The 16,761-nt window shown below is 40.6% G+C and overlaps 1 protein-coding gene across 6 annotated transcripts in view; it reads right to left on the bottom strand.

Moving 5' to 3' along the window:
* LOC119742896 (transcription factor RFX3-like) overlaps nt 1-16,761 on the bottom strand; it is a 28,577-nt gene extending 11,816 nt beyond the window's left edge. The window contains exons 1-4 of one of the 6 annotated variants that reach the window (XM_038219147.1): nt 16,434-16,761; nt 6,123-6,288; nt 4,907-5,069; nt 940-1,249 (exon numbers count right to left, since the gene is read on the bottom strand). In XM_038219147.1, coding sequence (XP_038075075.1) covers nt 940-1,249; nt 4,907-5,069; nt 6,123-6,249 — 600 coding nt within the window. In that variant the 5' untranslated portion in view covers nt 6,250-6,288; nt 16,434-16,761. The other 5 variants (XM_038219151.1, XM_038219149.1, XM_038219150.1 and 2 more) reach the window with 5 other exon arrangements.

The raw sequence follows: 16,761 nt of genomic DNA, 5'->3' as shown, positions 1-16,761 counted from the left end.
CACAGAAATTGCTTTTCTATAACTGCATGTCTCCTTAACTATATCCCCCATTTACATTTAACTCCCCACATTTTCATCCCCAACACTACGCCCTACCCGATCTATGATCGGGTAAATCAGCTTGTGACTTATAAAGGACTCTCAGTCCTATAAGAAGAGTGAAAAGTGGTTGGATTAGTTTGACCCATTGGTGCCCGTACTGCCCCAAAGTGCCCTGCCTGTTACTACCTTATACCGCCCCAACCCGCCTCAGCACTCTATGGTTCATTGCTTCATCAAGGAGTAAGTAGTTATACAATGTAATACATGTGCTAATGGATTAAAGTCTATTACTAAGGGAATAAATAATGTGCTTGGCTGGTTTTAAAAACGTACGTTCAAAACCAGCTAGGGACCTGGATGCGGATAACAGCTCGAGCCAAAAGCGAGGGCCAATATCCGCGTACAGACCCCTAGACAGTTTTAAACGTACTTGTTTAACACCAGCCCAGCACAAATTTATTCCATTCATAAATACCTTTCAGTCAAAAAGTCAAAATAAGTCAAAACTTCACAAATTCCCAACGATTTTGTTCGACAACTTCAATTCATGTTTTGTTAAACACCCCTCTAGCTGTGTCTATGGTATGTGCCTCACGTACACAGCGCTTAAAATCTCCTTATTGGCGCGCGCGTGGCGCGTACTGCGCGATGCGGTGCAAAACACAGGAACTGTGTTTAGAACGAGTTGCTTTTTTATCAGTGGTTTAAAACCACCCACGCGACGGGCTCATGACCAATGGGTAAACTGTGTTTATGAATGGTGAATATAGGCGGGTTTATATAAAATTGGGACCATTTTAATGTACATACCTTGTGTGTCTAGTCAACAAGTGCTGTAAATTGTTTGAACAAATTAATGTATATGATTTCGACTGTTTTTAATGTGAATCGCTTAACTGTTCTTACTGTTGCAGGGGATGCACGAGTGGTGTGCGTGAGAGGGTGCCCATTACCGTCCATGGTGTGACCCTGTAACAAGTACGTGTTCCCCTGCTGGGTGATGAGTTGTGGCCCTCCGAGCAAGCCCCCTCCGATGAGGTTCCCTCCAACGATGGCTCCACCCACGGACATGTTGGAGCCACCCAGGGTCTGGATGCTTCCAAGTGCTCCAGAGGTGAGTGCCTGCCCCGAGGAGTAGTACGTGGCCCCACCGGCCGGAGTGGCCTGCGTGTACATCGTTGTGGCCTCACTGTAAGGATAGTTTGCCCTATGGTCAGCAAGATTTGTTTCATCATGAAACAGAGAGGAAAAGGGAAAGAGAACAACAGAGGAAAAACAAAAAACCAAAACGATCCCCCAGGACGGAGACAGGACCAGAAGGAAACGGTCAGGGAGAACGAGAAGTAGAAGGGGGGGAGAGAATCATTGCATGGGGTTAGTACGGTTAAGCCACATGGCTGTCGGTGCTAAACTATAAGGGTGCGTGGGATATAGGTCGTGTGGGGTCACGGGTCGTGTGGGGTCACGGGTCATGTGTGGGGCAGACATTGGGGGTGGGTGAGTTAGTTATGTGCAGGAATGGCATACCTGCTGTGCTATGGTGCGCTCAAATACAGTACATAAGGGTTGTGCTCTTTACAAAGGCAGGCGACTGGACACATATTAACCCTAACAGAACTCAACCCATCAAACCCCAACGGCATGTTTTGTTGGAATCTGTCAGGATGGGTACGGTACCCCTAAACTGACAGTCATATACATTGGGTTGGCACACCTCCAGAATCAAAATCAAAAATGTGTGCAGTTTCCCATATGGTGTTGGAATTTGCCAGGATGGGTATGGTTCCCAGTAAATCATGCTAGGGAGTTACAGCTAAGGCCTTTATTTTTGTGCAAAAATCTTTTTTTCAATGCAACTACTTTGAAATATTAAGCATTAAGATTAACATGTTTAAGTTTTCCACTAAACAGCATCAAAACTTGAACAACACTTTACCAAAGTAAATTTACCATATTTTAATTGGAACCCCGCATTGCAAGGAACGATGCACATTCTATGGTTCAATTTAAAGACCAGAAAGTCTGCAGATAAGGAAACACCCTAGATTCTTTAGTTTGAAAAGTTGAACAAAGAAATTGACTGGAGCAGGGTCTGAACCTGCGACCTCTGGATTACCGTTCCGGTGCTCTACCAACTGAGCTATCCAGCCCTATGTTGGCAGTTCTCCTAATTTGTCAATATCTTTGTTCAACCTTAAATTCTTGTTTAACGCTGTTCCACAGTTCAGAGAGATGCTTCCTACAATGGCAGATGTTCCTTTGTCTCATAGAGGAACCCTCTGCAGTAACACATGTTACATCCAAATCGGTATATCAAAAACTATAACACACACACATCCTTAAGTTAGATAACGGCACTCAAACCATGTTAAGAAACATTACGCACACAATATCAAGTGTGAGCCAAAGCGTATGAGCTCATTATCTGAGGGATGGCACAGAATCATAGGGATGACAAGAGGCATGAAGATGTTTGGTTAGCAAAGAGCCCGGTTATTGGGAACCAAAAAAATATATGCAATGGACTCCGTGCACAAGTACCCCCTCAACGGTTACAAAAGGGAGAGTTGGGGGAGACCACTGGGAGGGACATTTGAATGCATGGTTTGCGCACATTCAGAATTGACTTTAGTCGTGCGTACTTGGCGCAGCACTTGTGCAAACCAGAGTGCGCACCCTTTGTGTCCCTCCTATTGGAGCTCTCAAAAGTGGTCACCAAGCACCATCTACATGTGCTGTTCGTACACGGAGTCCATACTAATCTACCATGAGGGGAAAAAAAACTACCGTGAGGGGGAAAAAAAACAAGTACCTCATGCTATGGTTATGACATGCCAGACAAGAAACTCAGAATTGTGGGGACAATATGTCATGCACCACGTTATAATGTGAACATGTAGGCTTGGCTGACTCCAATGTTTTGGTAATTAGTTTCGATTCCATCTAGATTCCATTGAGTATTAAGAATAAGATTCCCTTCAAAATGGGAAAGTTCAACACAGAAATTGACTTGAGTGTGGTTTGAACCTGCGACCTCCGGATTACCGTTCCGGTGCTCTTACTAACTGAGCTATCCAGCCATATGTTGGCGATTCCCCAGTTGGTTCAATCTTTGTTCAAGGGGCTTTGGTCAGAAGCCTTATAGCTGTATATGCCATGCAGCCAAGGATCACGCCTAAAGTCACAATACAGACCTGGGAAATAGCAAACGGGGGTCACTCAGAGAGGATACGGCTAGTGCCCCTTGAAAAAAGATATTGACCCACTGGGGAACCTCCAACAGAGGTCTGGATAGCTCAGTTGGTAGAGCACCGGAACAGTAATACGGAGGTCGCAGGTTCAAGCCCCTCAATCCAGTCCATTTCTTTGTTCAAATTTTCAAATAACAATTTATTTTGAAGACAGTTTGCTCATGTCCCACATGCTAGTGTAAAAGCTCCATTGAATCTGATTCTTCCTAGAATTGCCTGGTCGTTGAAGCCTAATAACTTGGACATCACAACAACCAATTGGAGTTATAAGTGGGGGAAAAAAGCTAATTGAAAATCTGATGCAATAGCTTTCTCTTGCTCATGCTTAAGATTCTTTCAAACCCTTTTTTTTCTTTCGGTGAAAATCCTTTCCTGACGTGCCGTTTTAGAACTGAGTAAAGCTCCGACAAGAATGAACTTGAGCAGTCACTACATATATACAGGATCATTTGCTTTTCATGTATTTTGTTCATTTCCAATAATTACACCACTCAAAATCCAAACAAGAATGTTCAAACCTAACCTGACGAAGTTTCTCAGTGGATATTACACTTGAGAAAACAGTGAAAAACCATGCATCGGTACAACTTTTTGATCATGAAACACAACTTTGTCAATAAAACCCCTTTATTCCAAAAATCTGTCAAATCACCGGTCATTGGAAATCACCAACATTTCTTGATTTAAATGACAACAAGCAAGACGGAATCATTTCATGGGGTGATTAGCACCCGTACCAGTACGATCTTTAATCCAAGTAAGCTTTTTGATAATAATTTGGTAGTTTACTTTTTAAGATAACTGCAAATGATCCTGTATATATATGTCTCTAAATCGTGAAAAGTTGGCTGCACTATGAATTAAGAAAACCAATGAAACGAAATGAAATCCACAGTGGAAGACATGACACCTCAAGCGTTGTGTAATATGTAATGCACAGCAAAGCCCCTTAACACCAACAGAAAAATACTGCACCGCAAACCACAAAGGCTGGCTGATTAGTTAATTTGTCATTTATCAAACAGATTTCAGTTTTGGCTTTTTTAATTGGAGTGTTTTGTGTATCTGTCTTTAGGTTAGTTAATACTTAACACGAATGCGAATGCAAAGCGAATTTGACATCAGGAAACATTCACCGCGAAATTTGCTGGAATTGAATGATGCGTTCAACTTTTTACGAATTCGCAGCATGAAAACTATACATGATGTTACAAATTCCAATCCACATTCGATTTCGCGCACAGTCCGAACCGGCCGCAAACAGGAAACTCGGAAATGTACCAACGTAGTTTCTGAAGTGGATTTTGTTACATGGATTATTGCATTTACTCGACTCCGAGCAATCCTCCGTGTAAGTATATCTGTGACTCAATGAAACCTGCAGACCCCACAACTTGCTCGTTTAGGATCTTGTCAATGGTTTTCCTGTTTGGTTTTTCATCTTGTCCTACAACTTAAAGTAAAACTGAACTTCTACCAATGCGACAAGTGAACACCACACCAACCAGGCCAGCACAAAGGGAAGGGGTAGAGGGGGAGGGAGAGAGGGTAGGAGGGGGGTTAAGGTGGGTGTTATTGGGCCAGCATGCAGGATGATTTGATAATGAGCTCACATAGCGCCGTTAGCATAGATGGAACTTGTGTGATCGCCCCCGTCTACGTACTGCACGTGTCCTTGGTACACCCCTTGCTGGGAGGCCTGGCTGACGGGGATGGTCTGCAGGGTCACTGTGGTGCCAGCCGAGGGGACATCCTTGACTGGCTCAGTAACTGGGGCTGTCATTGGTTGCAAAAACAGATAACAATTAATCACTCACTTTAAAAATTCATCAATTAAACAAGACTAGGAAACAGCTCAGGTTCACTTTTTTGGAGTAATATTTAGAACTGTGCTTCACCACATGGCATATGACTTCAGACTTGCCTTCCTTCGACAAAGACCTTGACAAATCAACAGCAGAGTTGAGGACCTCAGTTAGTAGACCATCAGTTCAGTGTTCCAAAGATAGTAGATTCAAAACTCACTTGTGTCAATTTAGTTTATCCATGTCATGCTGTTCAACAGAGCTAGGGTTTAAGAGTTGCTGAAGGCCCCGGTACATGTACGTATATTGTATTTGCCTAAAGGCTCTCGTTAAAATACTCATCTCTTTTATACATTTTTATAGGTAAAGCACCTTTACAGTAAAACCTCAGGAATTCCAGATTTCACAAGGGATTCTTTAAAAAAAATCCTGAAAATCAGGACAAACCATGACAAATCTCAACCCTATAAAATTTAGACATTCATCTTTTTTGTAAAATTTACCAAATTGCTTATTTGAAAAAAAAAATAGCTGACAAAGTTATATGATGTGAAGTAGGCCTGGGCCAGTAGTGGATTTTTCTACTCAAGTACTCGCAAAGAATTACTCACGAGTAGTCAAGTACTCGCAAGTAGTTCCCATAAATGCAGAAAAATGACATGTTAGTATGACATGAAGTAACTTACTAGCAAATAGCGTGCAAGGCAAACCACATTCTTCAGCACTGAGATATCCATACTGTGAGACATTTTGGGTCATTTACGGGAACCCTAAACCCTAAATTGCTACTCGCGAGTACCTGCTTTTACTCGCGCCAGGACGAGTAAAGTAGATGAAAACCACAGGTAGAACCAGAAGCATAAACTACTCGCGAGTAATCGAGTAATCGAGTTACTTGCCCAGCGGTAATGGAGGTAAATATTTTCCCTGCAAGAGAAACAGGGAAAGACAAAACTGAAAGCAAGGGGTTTCGGTTTTGTTAAAGTGAGAAATGACCGTGCCTCACTTCTTGTGGGGTACTTACCTGCGACTTGTACAAACTGCTGGGCCTGTATGGTCTGCGTGCTGGGCTGATGCTGTGCCTGGTGTGTGGTGATGATGGTCGGCGCTGAGATCTGTTGCTGCTGAGTAGTCGCACTGATTGATTGCATCTTGAACGACTGTGATGCCTCTCAATATAAATCCAATGCCTGCAGGAGTACAGGATGGCACAATGCAATTTGAATGAGGTTTTTCGTCCTTAGATACAGAGAACTCTCACATTACTTGGAGTACATTGTAAATTCACACTAACCCTCCTCAATCCTCCAAAATCATACAAGCAGTGTTTTTTGGAGGATTTTGAAGGATTTGTCAGTTGATTGTCAAGGATGCGGTTTGTCAATGTCTTCACCCGAACCCCCTAGGCCCTTTTTGCTGCATGTAGAAACCATCCTCCACCCAACAATTTTGCACTGATGTTGAAATGAAGGACACCCAGCAACTCAAACCTTCAAAATCCTCCTCTTCTTCAAACACCATTCATCCTCAATCCTCCAAAATCCTCATGCTTCTCAAACACCATTCATCCTCAATCCTCCAAAATCCCTCAAAACTGCCAGGAGTAGCTTGGAGGATTGAGGTGGGTTAGGGTTAAGCTGTACCCTGCATTGTTTATACTGGACATCATCCGTACTGCTTCTGGATATCATCCACACTGCCCCAATGTACATGTAATACAGTGATTGTTGGATGATTTTGAAGGATTGAGGCAGTGGTCACCCCTCCAATGAACAAATGGGGGGGGGGGGGAGGGGGGATGGATACAGCCTTAATCCTTCAAAAGTATCCATTATTTTTTGAAGGATTAACCCTAACCGCCCTGAATCCTTCAAAATCCTCTTTGCCAAAGTGGAGGAATTTGGAGGATTGAGGTTACATGGCAAAAGTGCATAACTGATTTTGTAGGATGCACTTTGTCAAGGTCTTGGGCCGGACCTTGGGTTGTTTTTGCTCAGCCATGCATAAATATAGGCCTGCATTATGCTTAAAATCCTCCGTATTGCTCCAGGATGTCACTGGCCAAGCCTCAACATATTGACAGTCACTGCTGCAGGATTCAGACAGTGGTCACTCCTCCACGGACCATATTCAAGAAATAATTGAGGAATTTGCAGGATTGAGGCTATATAATATTTTCCCATGAGACCAATTAAAGGATTTTGCTAGATTGAGGCTACATCCTAGCAAAAAGGCCTAGGGAGTTGGGATTAAGCATGTTAAGGCTGTATCCAATTTTTACATGGTGGCAGTTGGAGGATTTTGCAGGATTGAGAATGAATCCTAGAAAAACATGACCTAGGCAATTAGGGTTAATTTAAATTTAATCACTTTTATTCAAATTAAATTTTAAAACTGCACATTGAAAATGCCCTCCCCACCAATTTTTAAAATTTCATACATTCCACATCGATGGAATATGCCCAAAAATTGATGTCATTCTATTTGATATTGAGGAGTGATGTAGTACCGAGATGAAGGTAGGGGTATCATGGGGCGGGGGATGGGAGGGGCTTCTGTTCTTTCACATCTTCTTATGAAAGCTGTACTTAAAGAGTGACAATTCATTCGTATTAATTTGTAAGAAAAAAAAACCCAGTACTTTACAACTATCTCAATCTAAATCAACACCACTGCTCTAAAAAAAAAAAAAAAAACACAAAGAGTAACGAATCCCAAATCCTCAAATTTTCATCTGGTAACACATTGAAAGTGATTAATAATTCATAAGGTTTGCACTGCAGAAGGTTGCCCAAGGTCAACCAAGGTCACCCGTCTTGTCAGCTGCTTTCCAGCTGTCGCCCATAGCAGCGGTGAAAAAGTTTGTTGTTAGCAACGACTGGAACGCCTGACTGGGACAGTGTCTGTATATTTGTTGAGTGTTGACATGAGGCTAGCAAAATGCAAATTTCTATGCAGGTTTGCATTGCCTTTGTTGCATTGTCAAAATAAAACTCTATACTGTGATATGTCACGTATTCGTTGTAATTGGATATCAATTCATTTTGATTCTCGTGGGAATATTTTTCCTGCTTCATGTGGGGTAACTCATATCAAAGCGTAACTTCCTACTTCAATGAATTGTGACAAAAATGTATTCAGTACGTGTTTGGACTAGCGAGGTCATACAGTACATTCAGTTTTGTTTTTCTGATTTACATTTGCCGTAATTTTTTTTCTATTTTTATTTAAACCGAAACTGATTTTGAAAAAAAGACTCAACCATGCAATTTCGCACCACTACCGTAACTCTATCCCCATGTGGTGCGAAATTTCATGGTTGAGTCTTTTTTTAAAATCAGTTTCAGTTTAAATAAAAATAAAAAAAAAATTGCCAGGATGGCAAAAGCACCTGTAAACACGCAAAGCAAACTCGGATCTTATTTGGCATTAGCTTGCATGAGGGATATTTTCAATTTTAAAAAAAGCCTGAAAATTTGAAGGTTTGAAAGATGTTTTTGTTGTATTTCTTTCTCGCCGATTTAAAGTGATGTCAGAGTAAAGTCTAAAAAATGTAATGCCTATTAGACCATTATCATGTTGCGGCCATCTTGATTTTTGCCCATTCAAATCAACGTAACCAAAGCGAGGCTGGAGGGAAAAATTGTCAAATTCCTTTCTGCACAAAAGCATTATCATTTAGTACTGTCATACTATGGTACTGTTAATGGATACAGGGAACATGACTGAAATGTATGTCTTTCTCTCCGATTTAATGTGATTTCAGAGTAAAGTCTGAAAAATGTATTTCCTATAGACCATTATCATTTTGCGGCCATCTTGATTTTTGCCCATTCAAATCAACGTAACCAAACTCCAAAGGGAGGCTGGAAGGAAAGTTGTCTGGTTCCTTTTTGCACAAAAACATTATCATTCAGTAACTGTTAATGGATACAGGGAACATGACTGCAATGGTGGCAGAATGATCAAGGTCTATTGACTTGAAAATGGTCAGGAATGGGACGGGAGGCAAAATGAACTTTGTGTGGACTTGCCCATGGCCACCCAAGGTGTCCCCCTTTCACAAAAATTTTGGGTTAGAGTTATCAGTCACAAAAATGAAGAGGATGTAGAGGAACACTAAAGGAAATCATCCTCAACAATTCAGGTTGAAAAAGTGTTCACAGTACGAGTAAAACAAGGTTTTTTCCTGCTTAAAACAAAGGAATGTCCACACTAGGTATGTAACATAAACGTGTGTGTTGGGGGTGTATGTGTATGTTCATGAATACTAATCCATTGATTACTTTACCAGAACAGTTATTCCTGCGTTGGGCAATTGTCAGGTCAGGGAACCAGACTAGCTGGCTTTAATTTCACCAGTTCACGGATACGTAACCGATTGCAAACAAAACGTGGACTAAGTAAGTTTGGTAAAATGGGGGCAGTATTTGAAAAGTCAGTTATCGTTGAAATTCTACTTTTCTCGAAAAATGACAGCACTCCAGGTGCCATTGATTTCACAGGATGCTTGAGACTATTATTCACTTACAGTCAAGTAAGGTATTTCAGAATAACTTGGTAGTTTTGTTTTTGGATGTTTGTAAATGTTACCTTTTAAAGATGAACCTTTTTATATGTTACTCCTTACTAATATTTTTGATGGGGATTTTATTTGTTTAGGAATATGTGGAGAGTTTTGTTGAATTCAAGACAAATGAAATTAAATAAATTTTCGGACAAAACTTTCGGAAATAACCTCCATTATAATTTTGGGGAACCATTAGTTAAAACAAACTAGCTAATTTTAGCAGAAAGAACATCCAGGAGTTGAATGCGATTAAGACAAACAAATTTTAAAAATTTAATCCAGTCATCTAAAATGCCCCTCTTTTTCTCTGAAGAAATACATGTTATTATGATTTAAAGTCATATTTGCTCCTCTGAACACTAAATAAACAAGTGCTTCACACTTTGATAAATCGAGTTGAAAACTAGACGATGAGAAATGTAATTAGTACTCATTCTTCAGTGCACTTCACGTCTCCAATGCACTGGAGTGTCATGCCACTCTCATCATTCCAAATACTGTTATTAAAACCTGCACTTTTGAACGTCACCACTATCTCTGCCACACATATATCCCCAAATTACACAGACGCCAGACGACAAATTCCTCCATTTCCTTGGTAGCACTCGGCTAAGTACGAGTTGTTCTTCTGTGGCTAGATAAATTGCACCATACTTCGCAAACTTCAATAACCAATAGGGGCGAGCATGCTTTATTGGTTGTTGGGGTTGCCTAGAAACAAGGCAAATGCTCTGTGTTTACTATGGTAACAGATTAGGGGGTGAAGTGGAATGACAACATGCTGGGCCGGACCCCGTTGCTATGGGTGGTGTTGTTGGGGAGGAGTAATGGCTAGGAGTGATGGTAAAGACAAAGCACCAAGGCTGATAGCAGCTTGCTGTTTGGAGCGAATGTGTTCCATGGGCAAATATCGGAAGCAAACATGACCAAAAATCGCACCAAACTACAAACTCCCGCGTAGTGAATTATCAATTTACAAAGCACACAATGCACATGCAGTTTTTGGGACTATCACCGCACAGTTCCCTAGCAACAGAAAACAGTCTTCCATCCGAAATGGTCAAACTGTACTTTCATTTACAAATGTAAAGGGAATGTACATCATTGGCTTTTGCTGTAATTTTCAGAAATGAACTATTTGAGGGGTTAGTATAATAGATCAAATATTGTTACACTGACATTTTTTAAGTTTTGTGTTCGAAAAGGTTGGAAAAACCAAGAAAAACAAAACTGTTCAAGTAGTCTCGTTCCCTGACTCCACAAAAGATAAAATGGATCAATTTACAGATGATGGAAAATTGTAAGGCAAGGGAACCAGCCTAGCTGGCCTGCACCCGTTCATGAACATGTAACCAATAGCAAACAAAATTTGGACTGAAAAAATGGTAAATTTGGAGCAGTAGTTGAAAAATAGTTAGGTTTTTCCAACGCTGGTCGGCCGACCACCATTGGAAATGTTTACAAAAATACCATTTTCTTGAAAATGACTTCGCACCAGGTGCCATAATTTTACAAGATGCTTGAGACTGTCATTTACCAACATCCTAGTAAGGTATTTTGTAAAAACTTGGTAGTTTTATTTTGCGATGTTTGCAAATGTTGTATATTCCCCTTAACTAAACCATATTTTAAGGTAAGGTAGAGTAGATCATTTGCAGCTATCCAAAAGTAACTGACCAAGTTATTGTTGAAAAGCTTACTTGGTATAAAGATAGTAATGGCACTAAACTCCCTTTGAAACTATTCGTTCTGGCATGCTGTCGTTTTGAAGAAAAAAAAACAGTAAAAGAAGGCCATTTCCAAAGATGCATCAAGTGACACATTTTTTAGAATTTCAGTTAGTGGTTGGCTTGTAATTCAGCGAATCTGTGAATGGGTGCACGCACGCACTGTGACGCGACGCACGCCCGTGCGCGGTTGCTATTATTTGTCAGTTCAGTGCACATCGCGTAGCTGCAATCGGCTGAATGAGAATGCGTCCCGGATGCTGATTTCGGGTGCAATTCAAAACATGACGCGGCAACTTTTGAATTGAAATCAAGATCCTAAAATATTGTTTTCTCGGAATGTATAGTATTCACAGAGCTAAAACTTCATCAGGAATAGTTGTTTAAGCACCCGTCTTTAGAAACAAATGCACAATTGACAAATGATGTACTCTACCTTTGAAGGAAAAAAACCCATTATTTTAGTACTGCAGAGATTGTATCAGTTCAAGGGGAAAAGGGGGAAGGAGACACACTTTTTGAAGGCAGTCACTGAAATTATAAAGGCCTCGCATTTCATTGAAATTTTATGTTGTAGGGGGAGGGGAACAATAAGTTAGGTCATTTCTTTTAAAATTCATGCAATCGCTTTCCACTACAATTACTTTTTATTTTGCATTTCCTGTTCTCTCTAGAGTTTTTTTTTCTAAAGGAAGCACTTCCAAAGAAAATAAATAAATTATAAAATAAATAAACGGAATTCTCATTTCAAATACTTTTTATGTCTATTACAAATAAAAGACGGCACCTACTTTTGTACTTGATGAATATTGATAAACATGCAGCAGGAGTAACTGATCAAATGCACGCAAGCACTTGCTTTGGGCAAACCCTGGTACAAGTAGAGCACTGGGATTGGACAAATCTAACATTTTTGGAATTGAAATTACTTACATCAAGGAGTAAGTACTATTTTCAGCAATAGTGTAATTTACGGTCCCCTCTTGGGAGTTGATGCCAAACTGACCCATCAAAAAGCTTTGGGAGAAGCCTCTACAATACTTCTGTTTCTCCCCACCTATAGCGTCTTCCCAACTATAGGGACCATTTCTGTGGTTGGGACATGACACACTAAACTTTAGTACTGAATGGGAGGTTATATTAACCCTAACCGCCCTGAATCCTTCAAAATACTCTTTGCCAAAGTGGAGGCATTTGGAGGATTGAGGTTAGGCCAAAAAAAAAAAATATTCGGTCTCTGGTCAGACCAAAGTTCCGGAATTGACGCGGCCACGCGGCTTTTTTTTTTTTTTTTCAAGCTTGGATTGTACAGACAAGGTGGGGTACTATTTTGCTTTTTTGGTGTCCTCATTATACATTGGTGTCCTCCATCATTTGCTTTGGTGCCCTTTATCATTTGCCTTGGTGCAATTTCCCCATTCCTTGGTGCTCATAGGTAAAAAAAATTGAGGTGCGGAAATAGAGGGCGCTGTTGGAGCTACCGCGGAACATTTTGGAAAAAAAAAAGATTGACGCGCATGATTAAAATCGACGTGCGTGCTGACCAGAGACCGACTTTTTTTTTTTGGCCTTACCTGGCAAAAGTGCGTTACTGATTTCTTAGGATGCACTTTGTCAAGGTCTTGGGTCAGACATTGCGTTGTTTTTGCTCAGCCATGCATAAATATAGGCCTGGATTATGCTTGAAATCCTCTGCACTGCTCCAGGATGTCATTGGCCAAGCCTCAACATTAATGACAGTCACTGTCGCAGGATTTTGCAGGATTCAGGCAGTGGTAACCCCTCCACGGACCATATTCAAGAAACAATGGAGGAATTTGCAGGATTGAGGCTATGCTATTTTTCCCATGAAGCCAGTTGGAGGATTTTGCCGGATTGAGTCTACACCCTAGCAAAAAAGGCCTAGGGAGTTAGGGTTAAAAAGGATGTGTTACCACTTGGGTATTGATTTCACAAAAACTAAAAGTGAAATTATGATTCTTATTTTCAGACTGTATGGAATTGGTTGAGATGTAAAGATTTGCAGAATCAATACCTGTACACATAATCGCTGAGAATAACACTAACAATGAAACCAGAGCATTCTAAAGCTGGAACATATACATACATGTAACAACTTATGAATTTTACAAATGCTCATTGCTGAAGTGCAATAAACTCGGAACACCAGTTATTTTATTCAAGTTTAACCTATAAAGAGTTTACACAAGCATTTGATGACCATCAAGAAAGTTAAAATGCTTAACCCGACAACAATTCACAAGGAAATAAACTGTGAACATTTAAAATCAAGGGCAGTAAATCAATATGAGGATATCATGTAGCAATGCAGTCACAAACTACATGAATTTCCTGCCTTTAACTACCTCGTACTAAACACCGTGCTTTTGAAACAGGAAACGTGGAGAAGTCAAACATTAAAAGGAAGTAGCTGGAAAAAAAATGTGTGCAAAATGTATAACCTCTAGTGGTGGGAGAAATCGGACATTTCAAAATCCGGTTATCCCAATTTTTTTAAACCGTATAACGGTTATCCGATTTCACCGGAAGTTCCCATTCAGCTCACAGTCATGTCAACAAAAAGTTATGAGTGAGGTACTGCATGCAATGCCCTCCCAATGACTGGCTATAGTTTGCAGGATTCAATGGCCACTGGGCCTTTTACTAAAACACTCAAGAGCTGTGAATGTTGAGAAAAATGGGCGTCAACTCTCTGAAAGTTAAATGGGCAGGCTATTCATTTCATACCCTAAGAAGACCACCAGCAAGTGAATGCAGAACAATGAAACTGCTTTTTTAGCCTGTGTCCCCAAAAAATGGAATGCTAAAAAAATTTGAAGGTTGGTTTTGAATGCAGTTCCTAAAATCAAAACCGAATAGTGGATTTATATCCCGTCACTTACTTAGTAGCCTCACACACGCTCTCATAGGAGAAGAAAAGATCAAAATCTTGACATGTATTTCAGAAAGAAAAGGATCCTTTAAAATTAATTTTGGCACCCAGGTTTTGGTCATTTTATACAGAATCTGCACAAAGTAAGTCTTATGGTTGTGCCATGCATACATTTACATGTACATGTATATCTTAACATACAAAGTAGGTTTTGAGTTGTTTTCTCATATTTTCTGTTCCTGACCATTGAGGGGGGGGGGGGTTAGCCCAGGTTGGACATCTTCATTGCATTCCCACTGACGTCCATCAATTTCTGCTGCCAATGTGAATTTTTTTACATTCCCCCCCCCCCAACATTTTTACTTGATGGAGAAAGCTGAATATTCATTTACATATTCCTTGTGTCCGGAATTACAAAGATGCTTGGTTTAGAAAAAGTAAATATGTATGTGGGCAACGTGTTTACAGAAAATAAATCGCCGATCCATGCTTTCGTCGTAAACATCCTCAGTACGAACTCGTGTGAAGACTTGAAACGTAAAAATTTTCACTATGGCAGCAGAAATGGATACCCTGGACTCCGTCGCATTATACACACAACGGAGGAATCCAACCTGGGCTGGGGGGGGGGGGGGGGAGGGGGGGAGGGGGGTTTGCAAGGTATGATAGCAAAATCTTTCCATATCGATTTCTCTTCTTAAAAATCTAATTCCTATGAAAGTATGATAATTATAATTCTGATCAAATACAGGCGATCGTGTAGTGTAGGGCCAAGTTCCTTTAAGGAAACAAAATCCAATTTAAAATTATTGGACCTACCAAACTAGTTGGCGACATTCTCAATAAACAGGTATGTCATAGATAGAGGGCGGGGTTTTGATTTTTTGAGGGAAATTTGGGAATAAAATGACAATGACAGCGTGGCGACAACATGCGACCCGAAAATATAGATGGCGATCACCGCGCGATGTACCATGAGCACGCACGGCGCGCTGAATCGCAAAGCACAAACCGCGCAGGAAAATCATGATTTCTACCCCAAGAATCTGTTCAAAATTGCAAAAAGAGTGTCATTAGATTTGAGAAAAGTCTGCTTTTGATTGTATCCTCGAATCTCGATTATCTGCGCAGGTAACGCTTGCATACGCGCGCGCATCGTCACACAGAAATTGAAGGTGAGTGCGTAGAAAAAGGACCGCGTAGCTTTAGGGGGTCTGACAATAAAGGCATGAAAGGTGATTTTTGAGCAATAAAAAACATTTTTGACTCTAATTTGATCAAAACAAAACAGGGGCCCTACACTTCATGATCGCCAAAATATTACAAACATAACACCGATGTTATTTCAACATCTAGAGTCTAGATAAACAAATTGTAGTATTATATTTTGGCTTCGACCACGTTAAACGTTAGTGTCTTTTTTTGCAGTGATGCCATACGGCATACCGCAGATTCGGAAGTGTGTAGTGAAGTTATGCTGTACATAACACATAACATCCTGGGACAGTTTGCGCTACAAACAGAATTTGTGCATCGCAAACTCTCCAACAATGCAACATAATTTATCTTCATTGCACATTTCAAGTCTGGTGGCTATCCATACACAACCATACAACAAAGCCAGGTTAACTTAAGCTGAGCATGCGAAGTCATTGTTGACAAAACACACAAATCAAACACCCCCGACAATCAACATATTTTTTCTCGAATTTCACATTTAAAATGCACTACAAATTACAACAAATCCCAATCTGATCATCAAGTCGTAGGCTACTTCACAAAATGAAACAATGTGACCATGCAATGTAATAAAACAATACGAACAACCATTTAAACTTCGAAGAAAATCCAAGTCATAAACAAGACCCGGCCGAGAATGGACGTTTCGTTACGTACCACTGCTTGCCGGCCCGGCGGCCCGACCCGAACAAACTGCAAATTTGCACACGTTAGAAAACTGCCCGCGCAAAATCGCCATTTTGGAACGCCGCTTGAGAAAAACAAGGCCCAACGTCCCGCAGTATTTCTCCTTCAAACCCGCAAAAATAAGCAAAAGATTCGACCCAAAATGGTATCGGAATGTACAGTTTGTTCGCACAGGCTACAGTCTATCCACACATCAACGAATCAAAAAGGAAAAATTACCTTGTAGTTGGCGGGTTACAGTCGCCAGGACTACGGTGGCTATGGCGTTTATTCTCAAGGCAACAGTTGCTAAACCTCGTCACTGCCCATCAACCGGTAAATCGTCCGCCAATGGCCGCTCCCTCTACCCACAATGAGAATGATTTACCCGTAGAAACAATAATTTCTTTCAATGATATTGATAAATACGTCGAAAGAAATGTTTTGTCCTAAATTTCAATCCCAATTCGTCGAATATTTTCGAAATAATGTTAAGCTAATTTGGGAAATAGTGCGTTGCTAAGTGGATGGATATGGACGTACTGCGGTGCGTAGAGAGAAAAAGATA

Source organism: Patiria miniata, unplaced genomic scaffold (genome assembly GCF_015706575.1).
Source record: "Patiria miniata isolate m_02_andy unplaced genomic scaffold, ASM1570657v1 HiC_scaffold_6, whole genome shotgun sequence".
In the NCBI taxonomy this organism is placed as follows: Eukaryota; Metazoa; Echinodermata; class Asteroidea; order Valvatida; family Asterinidae; genus Patiria; species Patiria miniata.
This window is presented reverse-complemented; position numbering and strand designations above follow the sequence as displayed.